Source organism: Leuresthes tenuis, unplaced genomic scaffold (genome assembly GCF_036924035.1).
Source record: "Leuresthes tenuis unplaced genomic scaffold, fLeuTen1.0.hap1 SCAF_24, whole genome shotgun sequence".
In the NCBI taxonomy this organism is placed as follows: domain Eukaryota; kingdom Metazoa; phylum Chordata; class Actinopteri; order Atheriniformes; family Atherinopsidae; genus Leuresthes; species Leuresthes tenuis.
The window spans coordinates 8,536,900-8,561,263 of record NW_027325378.1 but is presented as its reverse complement, the minus strand read 5'-3'; the positions used below and the strand labels follow the sequence as shown (position 1 = coordinate 8,561,263).

General features: G+C 38.9%; 1 protein-coding gene across 3 annotated transcripts in view; it reads right to left on the bottom strand.

Moving 5' to 3' along the window:
- pld1b (phospholipase D1b) overlaps positions 1 to 24,364 on the bottom strand; it is a 47,342-nt gene that overhangs the window by 5,632 nt on the left and 17,346 nt on the right. For 2 of the 3 annotated variants that reach the window (XM_072378395.1, XM_072378394.1), the window contains exons 2-23: positions 21,082 to 21,252; positions 20,835 to 20,998; positions 19,889 to 20,031; positions 19,691 to 19,799; positions 18,246 to 18,311; positions 17,825 to 17,883; positions 17,434 to 17,526; positions 16,390 to 16,542; positions 16,137 to 16,286; positions 14,190 to 14,273; positions 12,980 to 13,061; positions 12,445 to 12,555; positions 12,183 to 12,365; positions 11,210 to 11,429; positions 7,365 to 7,493; positions 7,158 to 7,276; positions 6,578 to 6,691; positions 5,292 to 5,402; positions 3,920 to 4,008; positions 1,394 to 1,507; positions 1,076 to 1,125; positions 235 to 369 (exon numbers count right to left, since the gene is read on the bottom strand). In XM_072378395.1, the coding sequence (XP_072234496.1) occupies positions 235 to 369; positions 1,076 to 1,125; positions 1,394 to 1,507; positions 3,920 to 4,008; positions 5,292 to 5,402; positions 6,578 to 6,691; positions 7,158 to 7,276; positions 7,365 to 7,493; positions 11,210 to 11,429; positions 12,183 to 12,365; positions 12,445 to 12,555; positions 12,980 to 13,061; positions 14,190 to 14,273; positions 16,137 to 16,286; positions 16,390 to 16,542; positions 17,434 to 17,526; positions 17,825 to 17,883; positions 18,246 to 18,311; positions 19,691 to 19,799; positions 19,889 to 20,031; positions 20,835 to 20,998; positions 21,082 to 21,220 (2,617 nt within the window). In that variant the 5' untranslated portion in view covers positions 21,221 to 21,252. Of the gene's footprint in view, positions 1 to 234; positions 370 to 1,075; positions 1,166 to 1,393; positions 1,508 to 3,919; positions 4,009 to 5,291; positions 5,403 to 6,577; positions 6,692 to 7,157; positions 7,277 to 7,364; positions 7,494 to 11,209; positions 11,430 to 12,182; positions 12,366 to 12,444; positions 12,556 to 12,979; positions 13,062 to 14,189; positions 14,274 to 16,136; positions 16,287 to 16,389; positions 16,543 to 17,433; positions 17,527 to 17,824; positions 17,884 to 18,245; positions 18,312 to 19,690; positions 19,800 to 19,888; positions 20,032 to 20,834; positions 20,999 to 21,081; positions 21,253 to 24,364 lie in introns of those variants that run through there. The other variant, XM_072378396.1, reaches the window with a different exon arrangement.

Sequence of the window (24,364 nt, the reverse complement as noted above, 5' to 3'; positions counted from 1 at the left end):
AAGTTAAAACTAGTGAAGCAGACTTCCCAGTGCTGAGTGACACACTTCAGTGATGCAATTTTCCTCATTTACTCTGAACTTGAATCATCTTTAATCTTTAATGTTCCAGATTCTCTTTGCTGAAGGCTGAAACTGTCATTCTCTTCTGCTCTTGTTTGTCACTTCTCTACAATAAATGATCAGTAAAGATATTTCAGTCCATATTCCAAGGTCTGTTACGAAGGAAGTGTTTACCGATAATGACGGTGTTGTCGTCGGCGATGAGCATCTTGCTGTGGACGTAGATGAGCTCAGTGACCAGTTTCCCTTCCAGTTCAGTGTGAGTCCTCAGACCAGCGATGGAGATGTAGTTCATCCACTGGTCTCCCACTGGAAACAAAGAGCAGATGTTACACTCACAATTTTTCCTTTTGGCAGGTGGTTTAGTGTTTCAGAAACTATCCATCCCTCATTTCTTCACATTTTACTTCCAAGCAGTCAGACTTTCTTGTAATCTTTCAAAGTAGTCTTGAGCAATGGTTCTCCTGGCTTTCAAAGTTTTTCTTTGGACATTGGCTGCTTTTTCACTAATTTTCTGTCCAGTCCTTGTACCCTGTAAAAGGCAGCCAACACCCAAAGAAGAGCTTTGGGATGTCCTTCTAGAAGCCTGGAGAACTATTCCTGAAGACTACTTAAAGAAATGGCAGAAAGCTTGTCTAAGAGGGTTTAGGCTGTGTTGAAGAATAAAGGTGTTCAGACCAAATATTCACTTTAAAGCTCCATAGAATTGTACAGACTTTGATTTTCCTTTATATACTGTATTTCATTTGATGTCTGCAAATGTTTCAATAAATCCTTACATCAATTTCCTGCTTTCCTGGCAACATACAATGAACAACATCTGAAGACTGATACACAGTACTTTATTACCACTTTTCTTGTTAGCACACTTTTGAAATAGCTGTGAAACAAATTAAAGATCAGAGGTGCAGCGTTCCAAGTTTCTATTGCTCATAGAAACAGCGCAGCCAGAGCTGCTCAGAAACAAACTGTACCAGCGGAGTTGCCGAGTGTGTTGCTGTTGGCTCTGACTTACTTTCTCTCTTAAGCTGTGAAATGATGGAGTGGTCTCCTCTGTTCATGGTCCTGCAGGGATGAACGGACAGAGGAGGATGAGCAGCAGATCCTGATTCCTTACAATACAAGGCTTTTCGTGTCAGCATGTTTGTACAAGAAGTGAACAGGAGTGTGTACTCAAGAATGCAGCCTAAACAATGATAGTTCAAACAGGAATACACAGCCACAGTTCAAGAGTTAATGTGTCAGGGCTCCTTCCAGGATTTAGTCATCAGATATAGGCAGACAGCAGGTAGACATGAGGAAGCTCTCTCATCACATGGCTACAAACACACACCTGTAGTTGAAGTGCATGACAGCCTGGATGGCGCTGCCTCCTCCAGTGTTGATGTCCCCTTCAAAGCCTGGCAACAGAGGCGTCACCACGTACACACGGTACTTTTTACCCTCCCTACAAACATACAAACAGAGACAAGATTAATCATTTCAGGAGAATATTTGTGAAATAAATGCTTTGCTGTTCTTACAGTGCTGCCAAGACAAAGAGCCCATGCATAGCAAAGGTTAACAAGCCCCATCCCAACTTAATTTGACAACAAGAAAGAGACAGACACATTTACAGGCTGATTTAGCTGAACAAACCTTTTGTGTGTGGACCAAATCATCTGAACACTGATTCAACCCAAAGAATTCTGAACTCTTGACCATATGAATTGTCCTGAAATTCTTTATTTCTCTTTTTGAATGTGTTTAAAATGTCTGTTTTCCAGTTTTCTTCTTGGTTTTGACGGTTTAAGGAAATGATTGACTACTCCTGGTATCTCAGGCTTTTGACCACAGAAAAGAGAGAAGCCACCACTGAGATAGCTCTACATTCTGTAAAGGAGACCGAAAATACAAGCAGCTAAAGCTTCTGCAGTCATCTTACTAAATCTGTCTCACTGTTTTTGACACTTTAAATCATGTCATTGCACCACTTGTCCTCTCTGAGTTGGATATTTCAGGCATGGCAAAGTCTTGGCTCAAATAATACTTCACTGAGAGTTCTTTCAAAGTGTGGACCGCTTACTTTTTGCAATATACAACATATTCTTGGCCCTGATCATCCTGTAACATCGCTTCTTGCATCACTGGTATGCAGATGATACCCATCATTCCCACCAGGTCACCCCACAGTTTCAGCATGAATCTCAGCTTGTCTCATACAGTACAGTCACAGTTTGACTGCCATTTAACTGGGCCACAGTCCTTTAGCAGGGGAATAGAGTAAATACATTAAGACATTCAGCTGCGTCTAACTTTCTCTGTGGGAGATCACGGTATGTGTAAGTACAGCTGAATTCACTGCTCAGACGTTGTCTTTAAGTCACTTAAATAGGGATTTTGTCAGATGAGGCTGCGGTTATAAAAGAGTGACAGTCTGGAGATGCTTTAAGTGACCCTGAGTTGATGTGTAGTCTTAACGGGCCGATTTTTCAGTCCCCGTTTCTGACGTGTTTAGCCGTCTGACAAAAAAAACAGAAAAATATGTGAATGAGCAGCTCGATTTCATACGATTTCAGTCAAACTGGTGTGTTTACATGCATTTTAAAAGTCCAGCTTTGGTTTTACTAAAATACATTTTTATACAGTTTTTTTTTTTTTTCTCGCACCATTCCATTCAATATCAAGATAAAATCTGCCACTTTAACTAACTCTCCAACTAAGGCTGAAAGACACCTGGCTGTCCTGATTGATGATCAGGTGTCCTGATTCTGTCTGTCCTGGTACAGACCATGGTTGTCTTAGGTCTCCCAGCATGCACAGTGAAACCTCTACACAACAGTGGATCTTGTGTTTTATTAACCAAAAAGGTCACATGCCACTTCACTACTCATTGACCTCCACTAACTATCCATGGCAGCCTAAATCAAATTCAAGACACTGATGTTGCCTACAGAGAGACCTCAGGGTCTGCAGCAGCTTTTTAAACTTGGTCATACAGACTTATGCTCCTTTTGGACCACTGCATTCCTCTCAGGAACCTGATTAGGTACCGCTACCCACGCACAGTCCAGACTATGTCTCAGTCCAGACTGTTCTCATTTGTGGTTCCACAATTGTCAAAGAAGCTACCAAATGCTGTCTGAGCAGAGGCATCCCTCTCTGCCCTCAAGAATCTCTTCAACACTAATCTCTTCAGATAATACCTCATCTAACAACTTTAATACCTTAAAACACTTAACTAAAAACTTAACTCCTGTACCTAATCTGTTTGTACTCTGTAATGTAAATATATTGAAATACTGAATATTTAGCACATTGTGTGTAGTTCAGGTTCTCTACAGCACTGAAATGTGAATGTTGTTTCTCACTTGTAAGTCACTTTGGATAAAAGCCTCTGTTTAATGACCAAATGTAAAAGAAGAAAACAGCAAAAGATGCAAATGCAAGAACAAGAGAAGTTGGCTTAAAAAATTGCACACTGAGCTGTGTCTGAAGAGGTTTGGTCTTCAGTTAAACACTTTCAGCAGGAGATATTTGTTTCAACACTTAATATTTTCCTTCATGTCAGCTTTCATCCAAACTGAGAACCAAGACATACAGAATATTTATAAAGGCTATCATTGACTGCTATACACTGAAGCTTTGAGGAAAAACCGGGTCAGGTTTGTGTCAGGGTATTTTCTGCAGGATGTGATAAGCTCATGTTCCCCGACAACAAAACATCAGAGAGGAAGAGAGTTACTGCAGAGCAAACTGTTCAACACACACCCCGAGTGTATTTCTGGGAAATGATTTCAGTCTAAGCCAAAATACACACAGCAGGCACACATTTATTTCTAATGTGTGCGTACATTAATCCAAAACTTTGTGCGTTTACCTGTACGCTCTGATGATGCGCTCTGCAATAGTGTCTCCTATCTTATTGAAAACATGTCTGTTGTCTGCACAGCTGATGAAGAACTGATTCTGAAAGAAAAACACATGCACACATCAATAAATGAGCAACAACCTTCCGACATTCTGCTCTCACAGCAACTCCCAAGAAGAAGTACTTCACGTCTGTAGTTGGTGCACAGTTTTGGTTCTAATGTAAGATGAATTTAATTAAATGAAAATCTACTGTTGTTACTTCCTTTCAGAAGAAAATGACTCCTTTTTGTTATTATACTTCCACTGCAGTGTGCCATTGTATAGATTCTTACTTTTGAGAACGCAACTAGCAACACTGCATGGAAAAGTAAGCAAAGTATAAACTCCAATTCCAATGAAGTTGGGACATTGTGTAAGTTGTAATTGTCATTTATTTTGAAAACAATTTGTTTTGGTACAGTAAAATCTCAGTTCAGTTAAAATTTATTTTGTAGCAGAGCTTCTCTCTGTTGCTACAAACCCTTCCAAAAAGGTATTTTTTTGCTGGTAATAAAGTGCCTAAAGATACTATTTAAAATGGCTTCTTTGCTAAGTTGTCTGTTATGTGTCGACACAACACTGGTTCATCCCTTGAGTTAGGAGCCTTTTTCATGCTTGAATGACACATAGGTCAGAGTTAAGTGGCTTAATAAACAAACAGATTCCTCTGAAAATGGTCAGGTCCAAGGACTGGACTGAAAATGAGTGAAAAAGCAGCCAATGTCCGAGAACTATTGCTCAAGACCACTTTAAAAGAAAAAACTCCCTTTTACCAGAGGAAATTAAGTTAATTCAATCTGCTACCCAGTTATATTATTAGTTATATTATAACTTGTTTAGTTTTTAACTAAAGCTTGAAATGTGTATTTTTCTATCCAAAGACTTCACTGAGTGTCTAAACTATTTTTCAGTTATTTATTGATTTCTATACACAGAATATGAAGAGACATAATAATGTTTTCTGTGTCCCAGTAAACGTATTAACTCACAGTTTGACTCTAATTTGAGAGGATTTGCTGACTCTTAAACATTTTCTTTCCTGCCTGGCAGACTAAACCACAGCTTCATGACTTTATAATATATATCAAAAACAAATAAATCTGCCATCAGACATCTTAACAATTGAGGTTACGGTAGAAATACAACACACGACCAGCGCTCTCTCCACTACCTAAATGTTTAATTAGATAATAAAGGGCCCAAATTTATGAACAGACAAAGGAGGTGCACATCCCCAGTCTTCCTGAGCTACACATCAGTCCTGTGCATTTAGGACACATGTCACCAAAAAGATTTCAGGAAAATATTCCTGTTGTGCTTAAATTTGTACAGACAAATACCTCTATGTAAATGAAGTGCTGGCTGTTCTTGATGGTGTCGACGTAGGCGTTGTGGATGGACTCCTCGTGGTACTTGATGCCAGCGGACCAGTCTGAAGCTGAGCGAAGGATCTGAGGAAAGGCGGAGACCGGAACACATCAATGCACTCAGCTTCTTTTCAGAGAGAGCTCTTCACAAAGATGTATTCATTCCAGTTTTAGCTTTTACATACTCTTAAATATGTCAGCATGTCACCTACACTCTCATGCAAAAAACACCCAAGAAAAAAAAAAAAAAAGAAACTCCTTTAACAGAAATGTTCATCTGAAAATCCACTTTTGCAGTAAAAAGGGAGTCATTCTGGTGAAGCAGGGCTGTAGTAAGTGTTACATGTTGCCAGGTTTCTGAGAGTCAAACATTAAGAATGTGATCACAGAGTCAAGGAAAGAGGACTTTCAACACCCAGGTTCAGTAAAAAGCTCCACAACAGCACTTAGGACAACTTGTAAGCATTCATGAAAGACTTGTAAATGGATAAAAACTATAAAGACAGCACATCCTGAGCTTATTCAGAGTCCATCAGCTGGTAGAAACAGGGACAAATCAAACAATTTACATACTGGTCAAGAATACTTGTACATGGAGAGGTCTAAATGACAGAGGGATGAATTAACAGCCTTTGAGAAGAAGTACATATTTTATTCTTCTATATTTAGATAGAAATTTAGTTAATGTTGGCATCTATCTTACATTCAAATATGACAGAAGTTACATATTAACCATAACTAAAGGTGACATAATGCAAATACAAATCTCAAAAGATTTAATGGAGATTAAATAATTAATTTCTGTTCATAAATCTAGTGGAGAACTCAGCCATGGTTGAGTGATGTTTACATAGAAACTCATAAGCATTAAACAGGAATAATAAAAATAATTTACAATAGAAGCCAGGATGCAGAGACAGACCCATAACAGATGTGTATATTCTATGTATTATTCATTGTAGAGGCAGTTAATATACATTCACTAGGGCTGTTGTGTATCGTCAATCATTGTGATATTCAAAACGATTAACAAGCTGTGTTGATTATGTAAATATAACAGAGTGATCTGATATAGAAAACCTTATATAGTCATAGCTAGAAACAATACCAGTAAGTTAAATTTCACAAATCTAGCAATAACCTAAGAGGACACACAGACAGACCAGTTTATTTGAAATTAAACTAAATTTAAATAATTACACATAATCTTGACAAACAACTTCATCATTAGAAAACTAAATCAGAAAATGTGAACCGACCTGTACTTTTGCGTTGATGCAGTTGGGAACCTGGTATCGCTGCTCTCCAGCGGTGGTGTGAGACTTGGGCAGCAGATGTGGGTACGACAGTCTGCGATACTTTGGCTTCACAAGCTGGTGGACAGACCGAGTGGAAGTGTTAAAACAGTGATGGACACGGCAGCACAGAGAAGACCAAAGAGTTTACAGCCTATGTCGGGCAGCAAAGGATTTAAACACTTTTTAAACCAAGTGTTGCATGTATCTAAGGTTTCTGGATATAAAAATGATCAAATTCAATTGTTCCAATAAAAAAAGCTCATCACTTGACTTGTGAGCGACTCCTGATAACTCTGAACAAGAATTTTCTTTTGATAGTTGATGCAGAAGAGTCATAAAGAAAAATCCTGCCATCACTATGCAGATGATGCTCTATTATATATCTCAGTTATACACTTAAATCAATGCAGTGTCACAAATACTGAAAGTTAATTTAACTTGTGCCATTTATCGTTTTATAGAGCAAAATCCCATGAAACAACTAAAGCTGGGTTTGTCTTCTTTTGTCTCTAAACAAAACTAAAACAGCAACACGTCATACCTTGGTGAAATTCCACCGCTGGATGAAGTGTCTGGCTACGTCTCGAGCCGCCTTCCCATGAACCACTGAGGCAATGTCATGCCAGGGCATTCTAGGAGTTGTGTGTCTGTCTATGAAATCTAAAACAGCAGAAACTGGATCATTAGAAGGACTGGGGCAAAAGAAAATTCTCCGTTGTCATCACAGATACCTCAGAGGTGTGCTTACCGTCGAAAGGTTTGTCGAGCTGAATCCAGTCCTTGTGCACAAAGTTGCAGTAGTCTTTCCCGTGCCAGAACCGCGTGTTTCCAAAAAGCTCTCCGACTCCTGTATGTAGACTTCGCATAGAGCCACTTTCTAAAATACACATGAATATTTCCACTTATTTGTCATCAAACATTAAAAAATGGCAACAAACCTTTTGTACTCCTTTAAAAATGGACTACAAACAGTTTAACATTTACTATTAGCACTCATATTAAGCTTTCTACTATTAATTGATTCATTCATTATTCATTGATCACTTCTTAGTATTTCAACCATTAATCTGCTACTTTTAGCCACTACTTGAAAAAAGTCATTGTGTTTAAAGACTAATTCAACTCTCTGTACTCTTGTCTGATAATACATGATATGAACAAAAAGTTACAACTCAATCTGGGCTGTGAGACTTACTTTTAAGTGACAATTTTACTGTTTATTCATATTACTAATGTCACTAAGTATTTAAATACTAACACTAATAATTTCAAACTGTTTATGTCAAATCTAATCCTTCTACTTCAAGAGTTGTAGTCCTTTGTCTGCACTTTTACCTCACAGGTTTACTTTTTTCCCCCCTTTTTGATCATTACATATTATAATAATTAATTTACCCCATTTGTTTTTTTTTTGGTTTTTTGTTTTTTTTGGGGGGGGGTATCCATTACTTGTAATTACCAATAGAATAAGCAACTCTGTGATGGTTGTACCCCTATTTAATTCAATTCAAACCCCTGATTGAATACCTTGTTTAGGCTGCATCTAAATGTTATCTAAAAGTCTGTAAACTGGAGCTTAATCATAACTGAAAAGGAAGAACCCAAGTCAGATAACTTGGGCATATCTACATAAGTTAGGCATCCCTGTGGAATGATTTAAGGATATCTGTAGATATTTAGTCATTTGGGTCATGATTAACTTCTTTCAGTACAGAACTGAAAATTCCTCTTTGACGGGAAGTGAAACATCCTCAAAAACCATGAAAATAAATCTATCTGTCTTCCACTGAACCCCTTTGAAATGTTGTAAAGACTTTTTAGCTTATGTGGTATTAGTCTCACAAGACTTCGCAGAACAAACGGATGGGTAAGGAGGTGAGAAAGCATTGTGAAACAGACCAATATTGTAGCTTCCACTCTTTTTGTGCAATAACACAACAAAATCTTTTAAATCACACTTACCAAAAGGTTTCTAGGAGCAATGAAAAAAGTAATTTAAAAAAAGATTTAATGGTGGCAACATTAACAAAAATGTTTCATATAAATTTAGTGACATTTCGGAAAATAACTTCTCCTTCAACTGAAATTGTTGCATAATATCTGACACTGAATTTGATTGTATTGGAACAACACCAACAAGAGGACACCGCAGTCAATTCTGGTTAGTAGTTGACCAGAAGCAACATACTGACCCTGATGATGACAGACTGGTGTTTGCAAAATGCTTCAACAGCACTTTTTAAGACGGCACATAAACCAAAGATACAAGCAGAGCAAACACATGCAGACTCACATTGTTTCGCTACGGTCATTTCACTCACCTGTTTGGACTGACGTGCATTTTATAGAATAAAACTTACATGTCTAAAACACACAGTAAGGATAGAAAAAATAATGGTTAGGTTGCCTTTTATCTGCTTGCATGCATGGCTGCATTTGATCCATGTTTGTCTCTCACACTTCCATCTGTCATGGAAGCAGGATAAACAGAGATTATCCTGGCAAACAAAAAGCAGCGCCCTGCAGTCAATAAAAAACCTACAGTGTTTGTTTAACTGTATGAAGGGCGTGTGTGCCTGCTGAGAAATATGAGGTTTTTTATATATATGTTAATAAAGGGTGATTACAGGCTGCAGTGTGCGGTCAGACCTTAAACCACGTCTGTTTGATGTGTTTGCAAACCTTAACTCACAAATGGATTTCTCATTATACTATGAATAAGAAATGCTTGTTTAATGCTACAAAATTACATTTACTTGTTGTTAAATCAATAGTCCAGAATGCAGAAAAAAAGTAAGTTATTCAGAATTCAAGGCAGAGAAAAGCAAAATATTTTGGGAGCAGAAATTTTATATTTTGCTTTTTTTTAAAAGACTAACTGTCACTTCAACAGTTTTTACCCCAATGGAGGGTAAAAATGATGGGAAACTGTTTTTCTTGTGAAGTAAAATCAAGGCAGCAAATCCAAAGAAATATCCATTTATCAGTGATAATCACTGAGACAAGTCAGATTGACCTTTGTTTGACACAGAGAAACAAAGGTAAGTGTGTGAAGATCAAAACCACAGCAAAGCACTCTGGGAAACCAGAGGTGAGTGACCTCCAAACATCCAACATGGCAGCCCGACTCACCAGCCTGGCACTGGCTGAGCGGTGAAGCCGCCTTCAGCTCTGCCAACCTGCTGGGGATCAGAATGTGTTGGCTGGTGATGCTGTCAGACCAACCTGAGCAGAGCGTTCAGAAAACACGGATGAAGGTTGTTTCTGCTGGACACGAAGTAACAAACACTAAGGTGGTAGGAAAACCTCCTACACACTGTCTGGTTTGAAAAAAAACGTTGGTTTGCAATGTCTAGACTGCCTTGCTAAGATCCATTCATCCATCTGCACATCCGTTTCAAGAAACATGTGTGAAGTATCTCCTTCCATTAATGTTGTAATGGTTGTAAACTACATGAACTACAATATCTTGTCCTCGAATTCTTGACTTAGGTTCTTCCTAGGTTGACACAAAAGCAGGTATTCTTAAAAACGGGGCTTTGAACCCGAACGCTAAAGCATGGAGATATCGGCACACAATCTCACGTTATAACCACAGTTTACATGTACACACATAAAAGTTACAATCGGAGTGAAAATGTGTTTTTAAAAAATGTTGGTTTCAAATCATGCACACATGGTCTCAAGTAGCTGAAAAACTGCCAAACTGTTGAACACTGGGTGAGGTTATCATTTTAGCTTTATAAATCTTACAATCCTCTAATTAACTGATTTACAATCACCTTAAATATTCTAAGTTCACATTTTTAAGTGAAAATGTGAACGTTTATTCCCACAACATCTCACCTGTTGCAATAAAACAACAGCAGTGACAACTGGAAGATACTTTTTTTTTTAATTACAAAATCCAATTAAAAGATGTTACTTTAAAAATATTAAGTGCAACTACTGTGGAGCAATATTCTGATATCAGCCTCCAACTCTGAATTAGACACAGCATTTTCTGATCATCTTAACTCAGATAAAGTCATATTTGGAGAGAACAATAACCAAATTAAGCTATGTGGAGTATGCTGATGTTTGTCTTTGACATGCATACACCTCAGTCACATGATTTGCATCCTGCTTTCAGTGTAGTTTAGGCTTTGAAATACACTGTGCTGCTTGTTTCTGTTGCAATATCTGGAAACACCGTCTCAGGCAGAGTCCAGTGTAGAACAGGAAGGCTGTGGGTAAATAGAAGACTAACTTTTCTGTCAAGGGAAGAACAGAGCAATGCTCGTGTTTTGGATACGGACACAATAATGACCAAAGGTGGGAGGGCAAAGCTCACAGTTGCATGAGGACATAAACTGATATGTAAACTGGGATATAAAAGTAATATCCTATCTGCAACTGTAAATGCTATAATCAGTAGAGAGGATCATTGGGAATCCCCCTCCTCCCATCCATAAAAAATGCTGCTATCATCATCATCATCATCATCATCATCATCATCATCATCAGGTTTCCCACCCAGATCCAAAAGTTGATGAAACCTTAAGTTATGAAACACCAACATGTGAATGTCAGCAGAGGTCAGCTCATACTCACTGTCTTCCTCCTCCAGGTCGCTGTCACTGTCGGCGTGGGCCAGCCCGTGTTTCTGCAGGTGCCTCCTGATGCTGAACCTGGTCCTCTTCATCCTCCCCTGACCCTTGAGCCTGGGCTGGTCCACAGAGTCCGTCAACGTGAAAATGCCCTTCCCGTTGTTCTGGGAAGCTCCACCGCTGCCGTTGGCAGGAGCCGCCACACTGGTGCGAGAAGCTTCAGCCTAAAAACAATGAATATAAGGTGGGTAAATAATCATTTAACATACATTTTTTGGTGTATCTTTATCATAAAGCTGCATTCTGACCAGTAGCACCCTGAACTTAAAGTAACACTAGGGAAAATTATGAACCTTAAAACTATGTCTTTCAGAGTTGTTTTGAAGTACAATTTTATGCACATTGCACAGTTGAGATACCGCAGTTTACAAGTTAGATTTTCAGCCCCACACCACACAGTTTTGCGTTACAGTCGCTTTTTGGGGGGCTTTTGATGGCGTTTTTGTGGCCTCTTCAACATGACAACAATTTCATGTTTTTGGCTGCACACGTTCAGAGCTCAGATAAAGATTTGTTGTGTGTGCCATGTGAAGGCGGAGCCAAAGAGCAAAGAATCAGTCTCGGCCTGTTGAGTCTAACTGGACCATAAAACCAGGAAATCAGCCTCAGCTTTACTAATTTTTAATTCAATTTGTCCATATTACGAGGTGTTTTATTGAGTATCTTAGAGTTACAACTCTATCTTATGTGCACTTTATCATAAACACATTTTATATCTATGTATTTATTTATATTTATAAGTGTTTATCTTAAATCTTTACTACCTTAATTATTGCAGAAATCAGGAGAATTTCCCACTGCATGTTGTAAAACTAGATTCTATAAGGACTGGATTCAGATTTTGGGAGGATTTTACAAGGTTTCTGAATCTTGAGAAGAGGTCAGATCAAATCAAAATTAGATGATGTGAATGAAACCTGCTCCATGTGAGAAAGCGTCACACTCCCGATGTCCGTCAGACGGTGTTCCTTGTCATCCCAGCGTCCGTACGCAAGGTCTATCCCACCCACAAAGGCCACCGATTGGTCGATGACTATGATCTTCTCATGATGTGCCCACAGATAGACAGCAGAGGAGACGTGGTCTGGGTGGCGCATCACCTGATAAACATTAATGTAGCAATTCAGATGGGGCAAAAGGTGTGTACAGCGTGGTCACCGTGAAGCAAACCTTCCACACCTTGATGTTGGAATGAAGCTGCAGCAGCGTTCTCTTGCTGTATCCTGAGTTGATACCCAGAGCCAACTCCACCTCCTTGTAGAGCATCACAAAGATCCGCACACCTTGTTGCTGCAAAAGAAAAATCACTTTAATACCCGAAGAGTCAAGAAATTTTACAGTTTGCTAAAGATTGCAGATGTGCACCATGGAAGCAGGATTATATGATGGGAAAATACTTCAAAAGTATGTACTTTTTTAATGAAAAGAAAACTGACTTTGTTCAGATTCTTTATCATTTTTGAGAAGAAACACATTTAGAAATGTTCTGTATAAATGTTGGATGGTCTCTTCTTGTATCAAGAGGACATCCAGAGGAAATTACTGTTTTTAACGTTTCCATTTATGCTCAAATTATACAAACAGAAACTCGACATATTCATTGTGTGAACTGTGGATGAGCTGGTCATCTCAGTCTGTATGAAGAGATATAAGTCTCATGCAGAAAGTGAATCTCTGCTCAATCTGAAAACCATGTGCAGTGTTTCCAGCTCACCGCTTTGCGCTTCAGGATGCAGTCGAGACGCCATCGGTTTCCTTCAACCACCGGCCTCTTCAGGAAGATCTCCGGACTCAACCTGCACGATGAAACAAACACAAACTGCTTTTTCTTCTCTTACTTCTCCCACTTTCTGTCCTCTTGTCAGACCACTGGACACTGCTACGTTTGTTCTTTAATCTCCACACTGTCTGCACTGATATAGCCATCTCAAAACACATCATACGTAAACAGCTGTGTCCCATCAATAATCTCATGTGCACTTTATCATAAACACATTTTATATCTATGTATTTATTTATATTTATAAGTGTTTATCTTAAATCTTTACTACCTTAATTATTGCAGAAATCAGGAGAATTTCCCACTGCATGTTGTAAAACTTGTAACAAATATACAAAATAAAGAATTTGAAATATTGAGCTTCTGTTTGCTCCGTTTCCTCTTGTTATCATATCTCTTTGTCTTCCTTTATTTTACCTTTACTCTCTTTCCTTCCTCTGTTGTCTTCCATTTTTCCCTCTTTATTTCCTTTTTTCCTTGGTCTTTCTGTCATCCTTTCCTTGTTTATTTCATCTCCATCTCTTTTTCCTGTTCTTTATTTTCTACGATTCGTTTTTATTTCTAACTTCCCCCATTCCTCTGTCTTTATTTTATAGTTTTAGTCCTTCTACTTTGACTTCTTCTTTCCTTCCCTTTATCCCTTTATTTCCTTCTCATTTAAAATAGTTTCTCTACTCTTGCATCCCTTCCCTCTTTATTTTTTCCTCCTCTTCTGTCTTTTTTCCAGCCTTTACCTTCTTCCTCCCCCAGTTTTCCTAATTTATTTTCTGCCTTTTCTTCTTTCTCATCCATCTTTCTTCCTTACACTTTCTTCCCAACATATTTTCCATTGTTTCAACTTGAATGTGAAACAGGAAACACTCCAAAACTAAAATGAACAACTTTCATTTAACATCAAGACTAGAGAATACTGAAGACACACACTCCTTGAATGAAGCCTTGATATTTGTGTCTCTATGTGTTTGTGAGAGTGTAACAAAAGTCTGACCCTGTGACTCAATTGAGCGTCAGACTGTAACTGATCCGTTTGACCAGAAAATCATCCTGCAGAGGTGACCGCCGTGTGCACCCGCTGCACTCTAAAACAAACACACATCTACTCTGCATCTTAGTGTGAGGGAGCAAGCAGAAGTGGAACACTCACCACCAGTCTGTGATGAAGATTTCCTCTTTGGCCTCTTCAAGAGCATCAGCTACATCTTCCATGTATGTTTTGCCATTCACATACCTGTGAAGGACACAAAAAACAAAGCCACAAAATAGATTTAAAAAAAATTATTATAGATGCAGCTGGACTGAGTAAAACACGTGGAGACATGCATGTGTCAGCTGCAAAACAAATATATCTTTCATTTCTATCTGATCAAAGTTTGTACATATTTTAGAGAAACTCAAGGTCAGACTATGCAAAGCTCAGAGAAACTATAAAAAACCCAAGAGCTACATCTCAGACTCTACAGGCCTCAGTTAGCATGTTAAATGTTAAAGTTCATGACAGCACAATTAGAAAAAGACTGAACAAGTATGGCTTGTTTGGAAGGATTGCAGGAGAAAGTCTCTTCTCTCTAAAAAGAACATGGCAGCACAGCTTAGGTTTGCAAAGCTGCATCTGAACAAAACACAAGACTTCTGGAACAATGTCTTTTGGACAGACCAGACCAGAGTGGAGATGTTTGGTCGTAATGCACAGCAGCACGTTTGGAGAAAACCAAACACAGCATATCAGCACAAACACCTCATACCAACTGTCAAGCACGGTGGTGGAGGGCTGATGATCTGGGCTTGTTCTGCAGCCACAGGACCTGGGCACCTTGCAGTCATTGAGTCCACCATGAACTCCTCTGGATACCAAAGTATTCTAGAGTCAAATGTGAGGCCATCTGTCCCACAGCTAAAGCTTGGCTGAAACTGGGTCATCAACAGGACAATGATCTTAAACACAGCAGCAAATCTACAACAGAATGTCTAAAAAATAAAAGAATCAAGGTGTTGCAATGGTTCAGTCAAAGTCCAGACCTCAACCTGACTGAAATGCTGTGGTGGGACCTTAAGAGAGCTGTGCATGAACCAATGCTGCAAACCTCAATGAACTGAAGCAACGCTGGAAAGAAGAGTGGACCAAGATTCCTCCACAACCATGAGAGAGACTGATAACGTCATACAGAAAACCATTGCTTCAACTTCCTGCTGCTAAAGGTGCTTCTACAAGCTGTTGGATCATGGGGTTCACTTAGTTTTTCAAACACTGCTTCTGTGTTTTGTCTCAGTTTTTGTTCAATAAATAATAAGACAGTCTAATATGTCACATGTTTATCATCTGAGGTCATTTTTACCTCATTCTAAGACCTGGTAAGGACCAGATAATTTTTTCTTTTGTTCTGATAAGAAAAACCTTGGAATTGACAGAAGGCATACTTTCTTTTTCACAACTCTCACTTTAGTAAGAGTCTCCTTCACAGTATGGAACATCTTCGTGACAGTTTTATCTCAACGTTCGATTGTTTTTGCACTTTTTTTTTTTTTTTAAATGTAAGAACTCCACCCTCTCTGGAGTCATGATGCTTTTTCTGGCCGACTCACACGCTCAGTCCATCTCACAGACAGGATAGTGTTGCCCAGCAGGAGGAAAGGTGATGAGCAGGCAAGTCTCACTTTCCCTCTCTTTGTGTCGAGTTACTCCAGCGAGACACACACACATGTCACTGCTTTTGTGAGAACATTCACTGATATAATGGACCTTAACCATCACAACAATATACTCTAGAACACCTCAGTCTGCCATGAACCATTAGGCAGCTCTCTGGATGCTTTTCCTTACTTTCCCCAAATGTCCTCACACGTATAGGCATGCAAATATACATACACTCACACGCTAACCTGCAAACTTACTCTGCCAGCTGGACTGAAACTCGTCTAGACTTCTCTTTACTGACATCTGACCGGCATCAGTTTAGAGGAGAGGGCTTTTTAACACATTAACACACATTACTAAACAGAGGAAGTTAAAAGAAACACACACACAAGAAAAGACAAGAAAAGTATAAAATATCAGATAGGAATGTAGCTCCAGTAGAAATTTTGAGCTGGTTACCATTTAGCAGGGATGTTCTCTTCCTCTCTGGCAAAGGATCCAAAGCGGTGGTCTTTAAGGAAGGCCGCGCCGTACTTCTTGGAGAAGTCTTCGATGGCCTGACCCCACCAGCGGGCGTGTCTGTAGCTGCTGCACTTCAGCACCAGCGACCTGCACACACACAAGTCAGTTTTAAAACAAAGGCTCCGTCCCTCTGAAGCGCATTTCTGTCAGATACTGAGCAAGAAGCCTGTTTCAAGGTTCTTCTACGGACCTGGAGAGACTGTCAATGCGGAGGCCGTGTTTGGTCTCCGTGTCCTTGGAGTCCATCTTGATGCTGAACTCTTTATCAAACAGCATTACGAAGGAGATGGCACCAGAGTCCAGCTTCATGTACAGCAGGAAGGAGTCCTTCACCACCAGCCAGCTGCACAGGTACAGCCGCAGCTTTTTAACATTTAAACTCAGAGCGTGCATTTAAAAAACATCCTCAGTAATATTATAGCTTTGTGAACTTTTTTTTATAGCTAAATGATCAAAACAAAATATTTAAAGTGATTTCTGTTTATGATAAAGTGAATTCTCACGTTTTACCAAGCCTGACTGACTGACTGGTCTTTCAAAGAGGGACAAAACAACCACAAAAACATAAAAAGTGTTCTTAAACACAATATTTAATGTCTATTCACACACACACATTTCTTTTCTATATCTTATTTATCTAAGAAAGAATGACAGCCAACAGCAGCAGCTCTGGAGATGCTGTGTCTTTATTTGCATCTTCTTTAGATTTTTATACGGAGCTTTTTTTCTGAGAAAACAGATTTCTGAACACATTTGGTTCAGAAGCTCTGCTGCTGGAAGGACTTCTGCTGTTAACTCTGATTATTTTTCATATCTGCTATGATGCATAACCATGGCAACAGGAAAGTTTTTAACCTGTTTTAGCAGTTAACTGAGCTTTCAAAAGCCCAATTGATGCCTGGGATAAGACCTGAAGTCAAGAGGAGACGTCAACAATGCAGAGCGGGAGCAAAATGGAGAAAAAGGTGAAAGTGTCAAAATTTGTAAAAGTGTTGGCATAACATATACTATCTTTCTGCTTTATATATCTAAACCTAGTAGTAAAGATGGCCGACACAGGTTTACTTCAATCTTTTTTTTAAGATACACTAAAGTCACTGAAAAATGTGCTCGACCAAACTGTAGAGCTGAAAATTAAAGGGTTAACAGTGTCAGTGTGTCTCTAGATAGCACAAAAAAGTTTTCAAAACCATGAGAAGTTCAGAAGACATGCTGCCCGTGTGTGTTTACTCACCGTTTGGACCAGCGGTAACACATTTTGCTGTGACCACAGCAGTTCATTCCAGGAATCCGATGGCCGCCGGATCGCTTCAACACATTTCCCTCTCTGAGAGACAGAAGAGATGCTGCTGAAATACTGCCCCTGGTTTTAGGAATCAAATCCTATACTGTACGTTTTTAAAAGCACATTCACTTAACGAAAGGTTATAACATGAGCTGGATACATTTTCTGAAATAAAATGCTCAACAATGGGCCATATTATTGATTGGATTTCATATTATTTGTATTAATTAGATAAAATCATGTCAAAGAGCGGATCCCCATCGATCAAAGGCAGCTTCATCATTTATCAATCTATTGTTCAGTACTAGTTTTAAGTAAAAGTACAGCGAGTTGTTCTTACAATCCTTTTGGTCCTAGGTCATGGATGAAGGACAGCTGACTAACATCAATGAACTCCATCTGAAAACAGGAAAAAATTTTGTTTTTAGGCAAAAACAAAAGCGAAAAGATCTAAAAACCAGAAACCTCTTACTTAAGTTTCCTCTTCCTTTACCCACATTGATGTGTGGCCGACTGCAGCCTATTCAAATATAAATCAAATCTATACCCTTTATCATAAATAAGAAAATACAACTCTCAAAAGTATTAGTAATGTATAATGTATAATAATCTAACAAAATGTACTAAAATTGGGTGCTGATAAATCAACAACAGTGTTAATAAATTTACCTGCACATGTAACTTAAAATTGTAATTTTAATTCAATTACAGTTTCTTGAAAGTGTGCTCACCCTACATATACTTTAAAAACAAATCCTTACTGTAGCATGATGGTTCCTGTACATTGGCATCCGTAGTAGCTTATTCAAGTAATCTTCCAGTTGTTTCTGGAACCAAAAGCATAAATTAGTGCATGTAACAGGTCATAAAATGAGTTAAATACAACATAAGATGAACAACATCTTGTCATTATTTAATAACAAAAACAAAGACAAAAAGTCGACGATCCATGATCCAACAGCTTGAAGAAGCACCTTTAGCAGCAGGAAGTTGAAGTAATGGTTTTCTGTGTGACGTTATCAGTCTCTCTCATGATTGTAGAGGAATCTTGACCCACTCTTCTTTCCAGCGTTGCTTCAGTTCATTGAGATTTGCAGCATTGGTTTATGCACAGCTCTCTTAAGGTCCCACCACAGCATTTCAGTCAGGTTGAGGTCTGGACTTTGACTGGACCATTCCAACACCTTGATTCTTTTCTTTTTCAGACATTCTGTTGTAGATTTGCTGCTGTGTTTGGGATCATTGTCCTGTTGATGACCCAGTTTCAGCCCAGCTTTAGCTGTCGGACCGATGGCCTCACATTTGACGCTAGAATACTTTGGTATCCAGAGGAGTTCATGGTGGACTCAATGACTGCAAGGTGCCCAGGTCCTGTGGCTGCAGAACAAGCCCAAACCATCAGCCCTCCACCACCGTGCTTGACAGTTGGTATGAGGTGTTTGTGCTGATATGCTGTGTTTGGTTTCCTCCAAACGTGCTGCTTATGACCAAACATCTCCACTTTGGCCTGGTCTGTCCAAAGAACATTGTTCCAGAAGTCTTGTGGTTTGTTCAGATGCAGCTTTGCAAACCTAAGCTGTGTTGCCATGTTCTTTTTAAAGAGAAGAGGCTTTCTCCTGCAGCCCTTCCAAACAAGCCATACTTGTTCAGTTTTTTTCTAATTGTGTTATCATGAACTGTAACATTTAACATGCTAACTGAGGCCTGTAGAGTCTGAGATGTAGCTCTTGGGTTTCTGGCCTTGGGGTGAACTTGCTGGGACGTCAGGATTGACAGCTGACTTGAATGTTTTCCACTTGTAAATAATCTTTCTCTCTGCAGAATGATGGACTCCAAAAAGTTTGGAAATGGCCTTATAACCCTTCCCAGATTGATGTGCAGCAACAATTGCTTCTCTGAGATCATTGCTGATGTCTTTCCTCCTTGGCATTGTGTTAACACGCATCTGAATGCTCCAGAGCAGCAAACTCACAAAACGTCTGCTTTCATAGAGGTGCTCACACATACTGATGATGATTAGTTAATCAAGTGAATTTGACTGGAAGCACCTGACTGCTACTTACCCTCTTAATTCCTGTGGAAGCAGTAAGGGTTTACTAATGTAAATGTATGAATATGTCCTGAAGCTCTTAGGACTGAGGGATGGTGGGATTTTTTTCAGATGAACGTAAAGCTAATCAAAGTTAATAATTAGTGGGAGACGTACCCTGCGGCTGGAAACTTGCTCATCTCTACCCATGTCCTCTCCTCCTCTGGGAAGGTTCGGCATCTCTCTCACCTCGCTCCTCGTTACAGTCTTCCTCTTCACTGTGTGACTGTGAAGAAATATTAAAATGACCTGTGAGAAGGTTGTTGGCTGGACTCTCAGAGCTGGCAGTGGAAATACAGAAAAAAGTGAGTTTACCTGCGTGTTGGCAGCGGCAGCCTCATGAAGGTCTTGTACGTCCTCATCTCTCTGTGGAGCTCCATGAAGTGTTTCTCCTTCTTCTTCACCAGCCACGTAAACTCCCCATGTTTAAGCTCGATCTTATACACAGCTGGCATCGACTGCACATAACAGAGCTTCCAGTTAGTTACATTCAACATTTTACATTATAAAAGCACTTAATAAATCACCTAAACAGATCGATGATAGTTCAGCTCGCTGGCAACTTTCCTGCCCACTTGTCATCTTTAATTAGACTGATCTTCCTGGGATATGGAAAATGGATAGAAGGATGTTTGTTGTTTAAGGATTTTAACATTATAAAAAAAAAATATTACCATTCACTGTGTGCTTACATATTTGAGTGATAGAGTTAAGCGTTGGAGTAGAATCTAAGTAGTATTGGAGACAAAATCTGGGCTTATGTCCACATGTTAAAGCAACACTAGAGAAGTCTGTGAACCATACTTCTGACTAGTTTTAAAGAACAGTAACTTTTGTTATGCACATTCATGGACCAGAAACTCCCCTGGAGTGTTTGAGGGCTGAGATACCACAGTTCATGACTTGGTTTCCAACCCTGCACCACATTATTTTGCTTTACATTCCCTTGTCATTTTTGCGGCCTTTTGTTGGCGTCTTTGTGGCCTCTTCAACATGTGTATGGCTGTACATGTGCAGGGCTCACACGATGGCTCATTTATATAGCAGTGGTGTTACATTTCACAACTGTAGAGGTTCTCTGATGTTACTTTAAATTAGGCAAGGAGTCCACAATCTAAGCCATTTAAAAGGTATGAAGATACATTTTTAGCAAAAAAGCTAATTTAACAGCTATATTAATCTGTCAGTCCACGTATTGGTGAGAGAAGTCATTGAAACCAACAACATGTCCCTCTAACCCCTAATGAAAAACCGTCTTCACCTTGTTGACGCTCCTCTGTGTGGTGACATTGAAGCGGTCCTGAGCTGAGGTGAACCGCTCCACTTCCAAAACTTTGGCAGTGATCGGAGATGATAGGAAGACTTTGGCCTGAGCCTCTTTGAAACCCACCGTGTGGTAAATCGCCGTAAAAGGCAGTCGCTTCTCTGGAGGAAAAATAAATGCAGTTAGAAACACAGCAGATGTAACATGAAAACACACGTGTAGTGCATGTAGCGACTGCAGATACCGGGGATGTTGGTGTCTGTCGTGTCATATTCGCCATCACCGAGGTCAAGCTCGCGGGTGTCCAGATTCTCCATGATGTCGGTCATATCATTCGCTACCAGCTGTAGGGTGCTCGAGGTTGGCTCAGTTTGCCGCTGCATGGCTAACACTTAGCGTGGAGCCCAGGGCTCACCTGGAGAGACAGGTCAAGGTGGGGACAGCTGAGATGAGTTCAAGGTTAAGCTCAAATCTGAGTGACATACTCATCTTCCTGTCATTACACAGGACAACCAGTGAGTCACACCAGAATATCTTGGCGTTTACATTTCATCACCCAAAATAACAGAGATCTTTATCACACACTGTGGGTCCAATAACCAGCCTGTAAGAAAAGTTAGAGAGCTCTGAATCTGGCCTAGAAATCAATGTGTAACTGTTAACTGCCTGGTCACTAGAAGGAAGTTAAGGTTTTCCCTTGTTCATTAACTGCAGCTGGATAATCAGAAATAAAGGCTCTGTAAAACTTTTATGGCCAATGCTGATTATTCATAACTGATAAATAATAATTCAACACTAAATTTGATTTCACTGGGAGCTTTCAAATGCCTACACCTGTTTTAGGTATTTAAAAAAAAAATAGGTATATCAATACATTTCAGACACTTAAATTGGTTAAGTCAGATCCAATTCAATCATTATCTATATTAATAATATGTCTAAAGGGTTACTGAGTGTAATTTAAGTGAATTTAAGCTTGCATGGTAGCACAAAGTGTAGGATAGATCTCATAAAAGGTACACCACCCATAAGAGAGGGGTGAGGAGCACTCACTCCACCTCCTAAAACCTGCTGCTATGAACAGAACATATAACAGACATTTCATTCAGAAAAAAGGTCATAATAGGTCTCCTTTAACCAGAATGGCCTTCTAAAGCCTGTTAGATCTTATTATCTATCAGTTTCTGAACAAAGTAAAATATTTTAAAACATTTTGGAGGTTAATTGTTTTGCTTTTTTGTAAATGATCACTTTACCTTCATATTTACCTATATTTCTTTAAATAATTGTGTAAAAATGATGCGATGTTCCATCAGGTCACAACGGGATAAATTTAAAAGTGAAAAATGCTTTCAGACTCTCAGACACTTGCAGTTGCTTTGTTTGTTTGGCTCAGGGGATTTGCTAAATCCCTGATAACAGATCAAATTGGAGCTGGATGATTAAAACAATAGAATATGAGTTTCTTACCCATCTGATTTTTTTTATTTAGAGCAACTTTAATGATCTGGAGATGCATTAAAGGATAAACCTGGTTTATTTGAACTTGCTGCATTTCCCTTAAAAGTCTTTATTACGACTGTAAGGGTCATGTTAGCTTTGCACAGTCCATCTTATTTTTCAGAGATCTGATGTTGCACCAATATGATTATAACAATAAGCAATTACTTCAAAGTTGCTTTTTAAGGTCTGCCAGAGAGAAAACAGACATTATTCCAAATGGAAGAAAAGAGTTAATTTCCTTTTTGAGCTATTGTACATTGAATTATGTTTGCAAACCTAATTTCATATTATAGCATGAGATAGCTAGTTAATCATTTAAATACATAACAGATTCAAACCTGTGATTATGATATGGAAATGTTTCTCAGTGTGAGACCACAGGGAACAAATGTTTAGATTTTGCAGATTAAAACCAACATAAATAAAATTGAGGAACAAAATTTAAAGTTAGCTACGTGGATTATGGAGGAAACGTGACTTCAAACTGCGATTTTGATTCTGAGATGATATGTTAATTCGTGCTGCTATTACAGTCTGTGTGTTCACCCACACCGATCATCTTTCATCATTCATGTTTCTGGGTCAGTTTATGTGAAAATCCCTCAAGACAAACCTTTTCATTCATGAGTGAGTGCACACTCACCATTTGACCTGTTATTTTTCCTCCTCTTTCAACTTTCCCACACATACATGTATATTGTGGAATGTGGTGGAAAAAGAATTCCTGCCTCATGTGCTTCCCCTCTGATAATCCTTGATGTTTGGATTAGTGTTACGTTTGACGTGATCTGAGGTGGCGAGGGAATTAAGGAAGAGGAGGATCGATGGTGCCATCTTTTTTAGAGAAACTAGTTTACACATTCATCTTTAAATTATTTAATCTGCTGCTAACAAGTGAAACTTGTTTTTCAAGAGATTAAATCAGCAGCAAAAATAAAGTTGAAGATGAGTGGGCATCAAGTGAACATGAGCCAAAGTTAAGTTGTAAGCCAGAAAACTCTCTTCAAACATTGATCAGTAGGAGTTGATCCAATGAGAGGTGAAGCAATTGATGTAAAATCTCCCTCATGGTGGTTACAGGTAGGGCTGCAAGATATTGGGAAAACATGCTGTATGCATTACCACCTTTAAATATTCCAATGATGATATGACTCGCAACTTATAAACAAATACTTCAGTATGTGGTGTTAAACTGATGTGTAATAATGACTCCATTCCACTTCTGCAACTGTGCATGTTCAAAATCTTCTTCAAAGTGAAATGTTATTTATTGTGGTCCAAGCGGTCACATCCAGTAGTGGAACTGCACTTACTGATTTCACAAAAACAATGAATTATCAATATATTTTGGAGCAGTAAATAAAGAGGAATGTATCAGTTGCCTTAATTAAGCTTTCCCTCTTCATTTGCACGCAAAAGGTTTAGAAAAATATGAATTACCTACTTCATGCCAGCATAACAATAAGTCAGACTTTCTAGCTGGTAACACAGATGTTTCTAAAAGGGGTCTAAAGAGTCACCGGCACAAATGAGAACCTGGTTTTAACATAAAAAATGGCACAAAAATCAATACGTGGACTCATGGACTGATTTATCATAAACGTTTCATTTACAATAAACCGATCCATGAAGTAGGGTGACTACTGTTTTGCTGTAGATTATGTAAAGTGGAAAACTGAAATTATCACTTAAAAGCAGAAAACATAACATTTCTGAGAACTATGACACATGAACGATTCACCATAAAATCTAAAGCATTAAATGTGGAAAACATTTTGATTTTATTAGCAGGAAGAAAAATTGGAGAGAAGTCTGTAGAGCATTAAGTGCAAAACGTTTTGTATTTGAGTTCTGTAGAAAGTCCCACAGAGACCCATTTGTCTGCTTTCACTTCCTCCACCAGGAAACTGACAACAACTATAAAGGATGTCAGGCCATCAGATGACTCAGTAGCCACACTTCCCAAAGATCCCCAATGACAGCATTTCATTTGTTACGAGACAGAAAGTTACTAATGCTGTTGT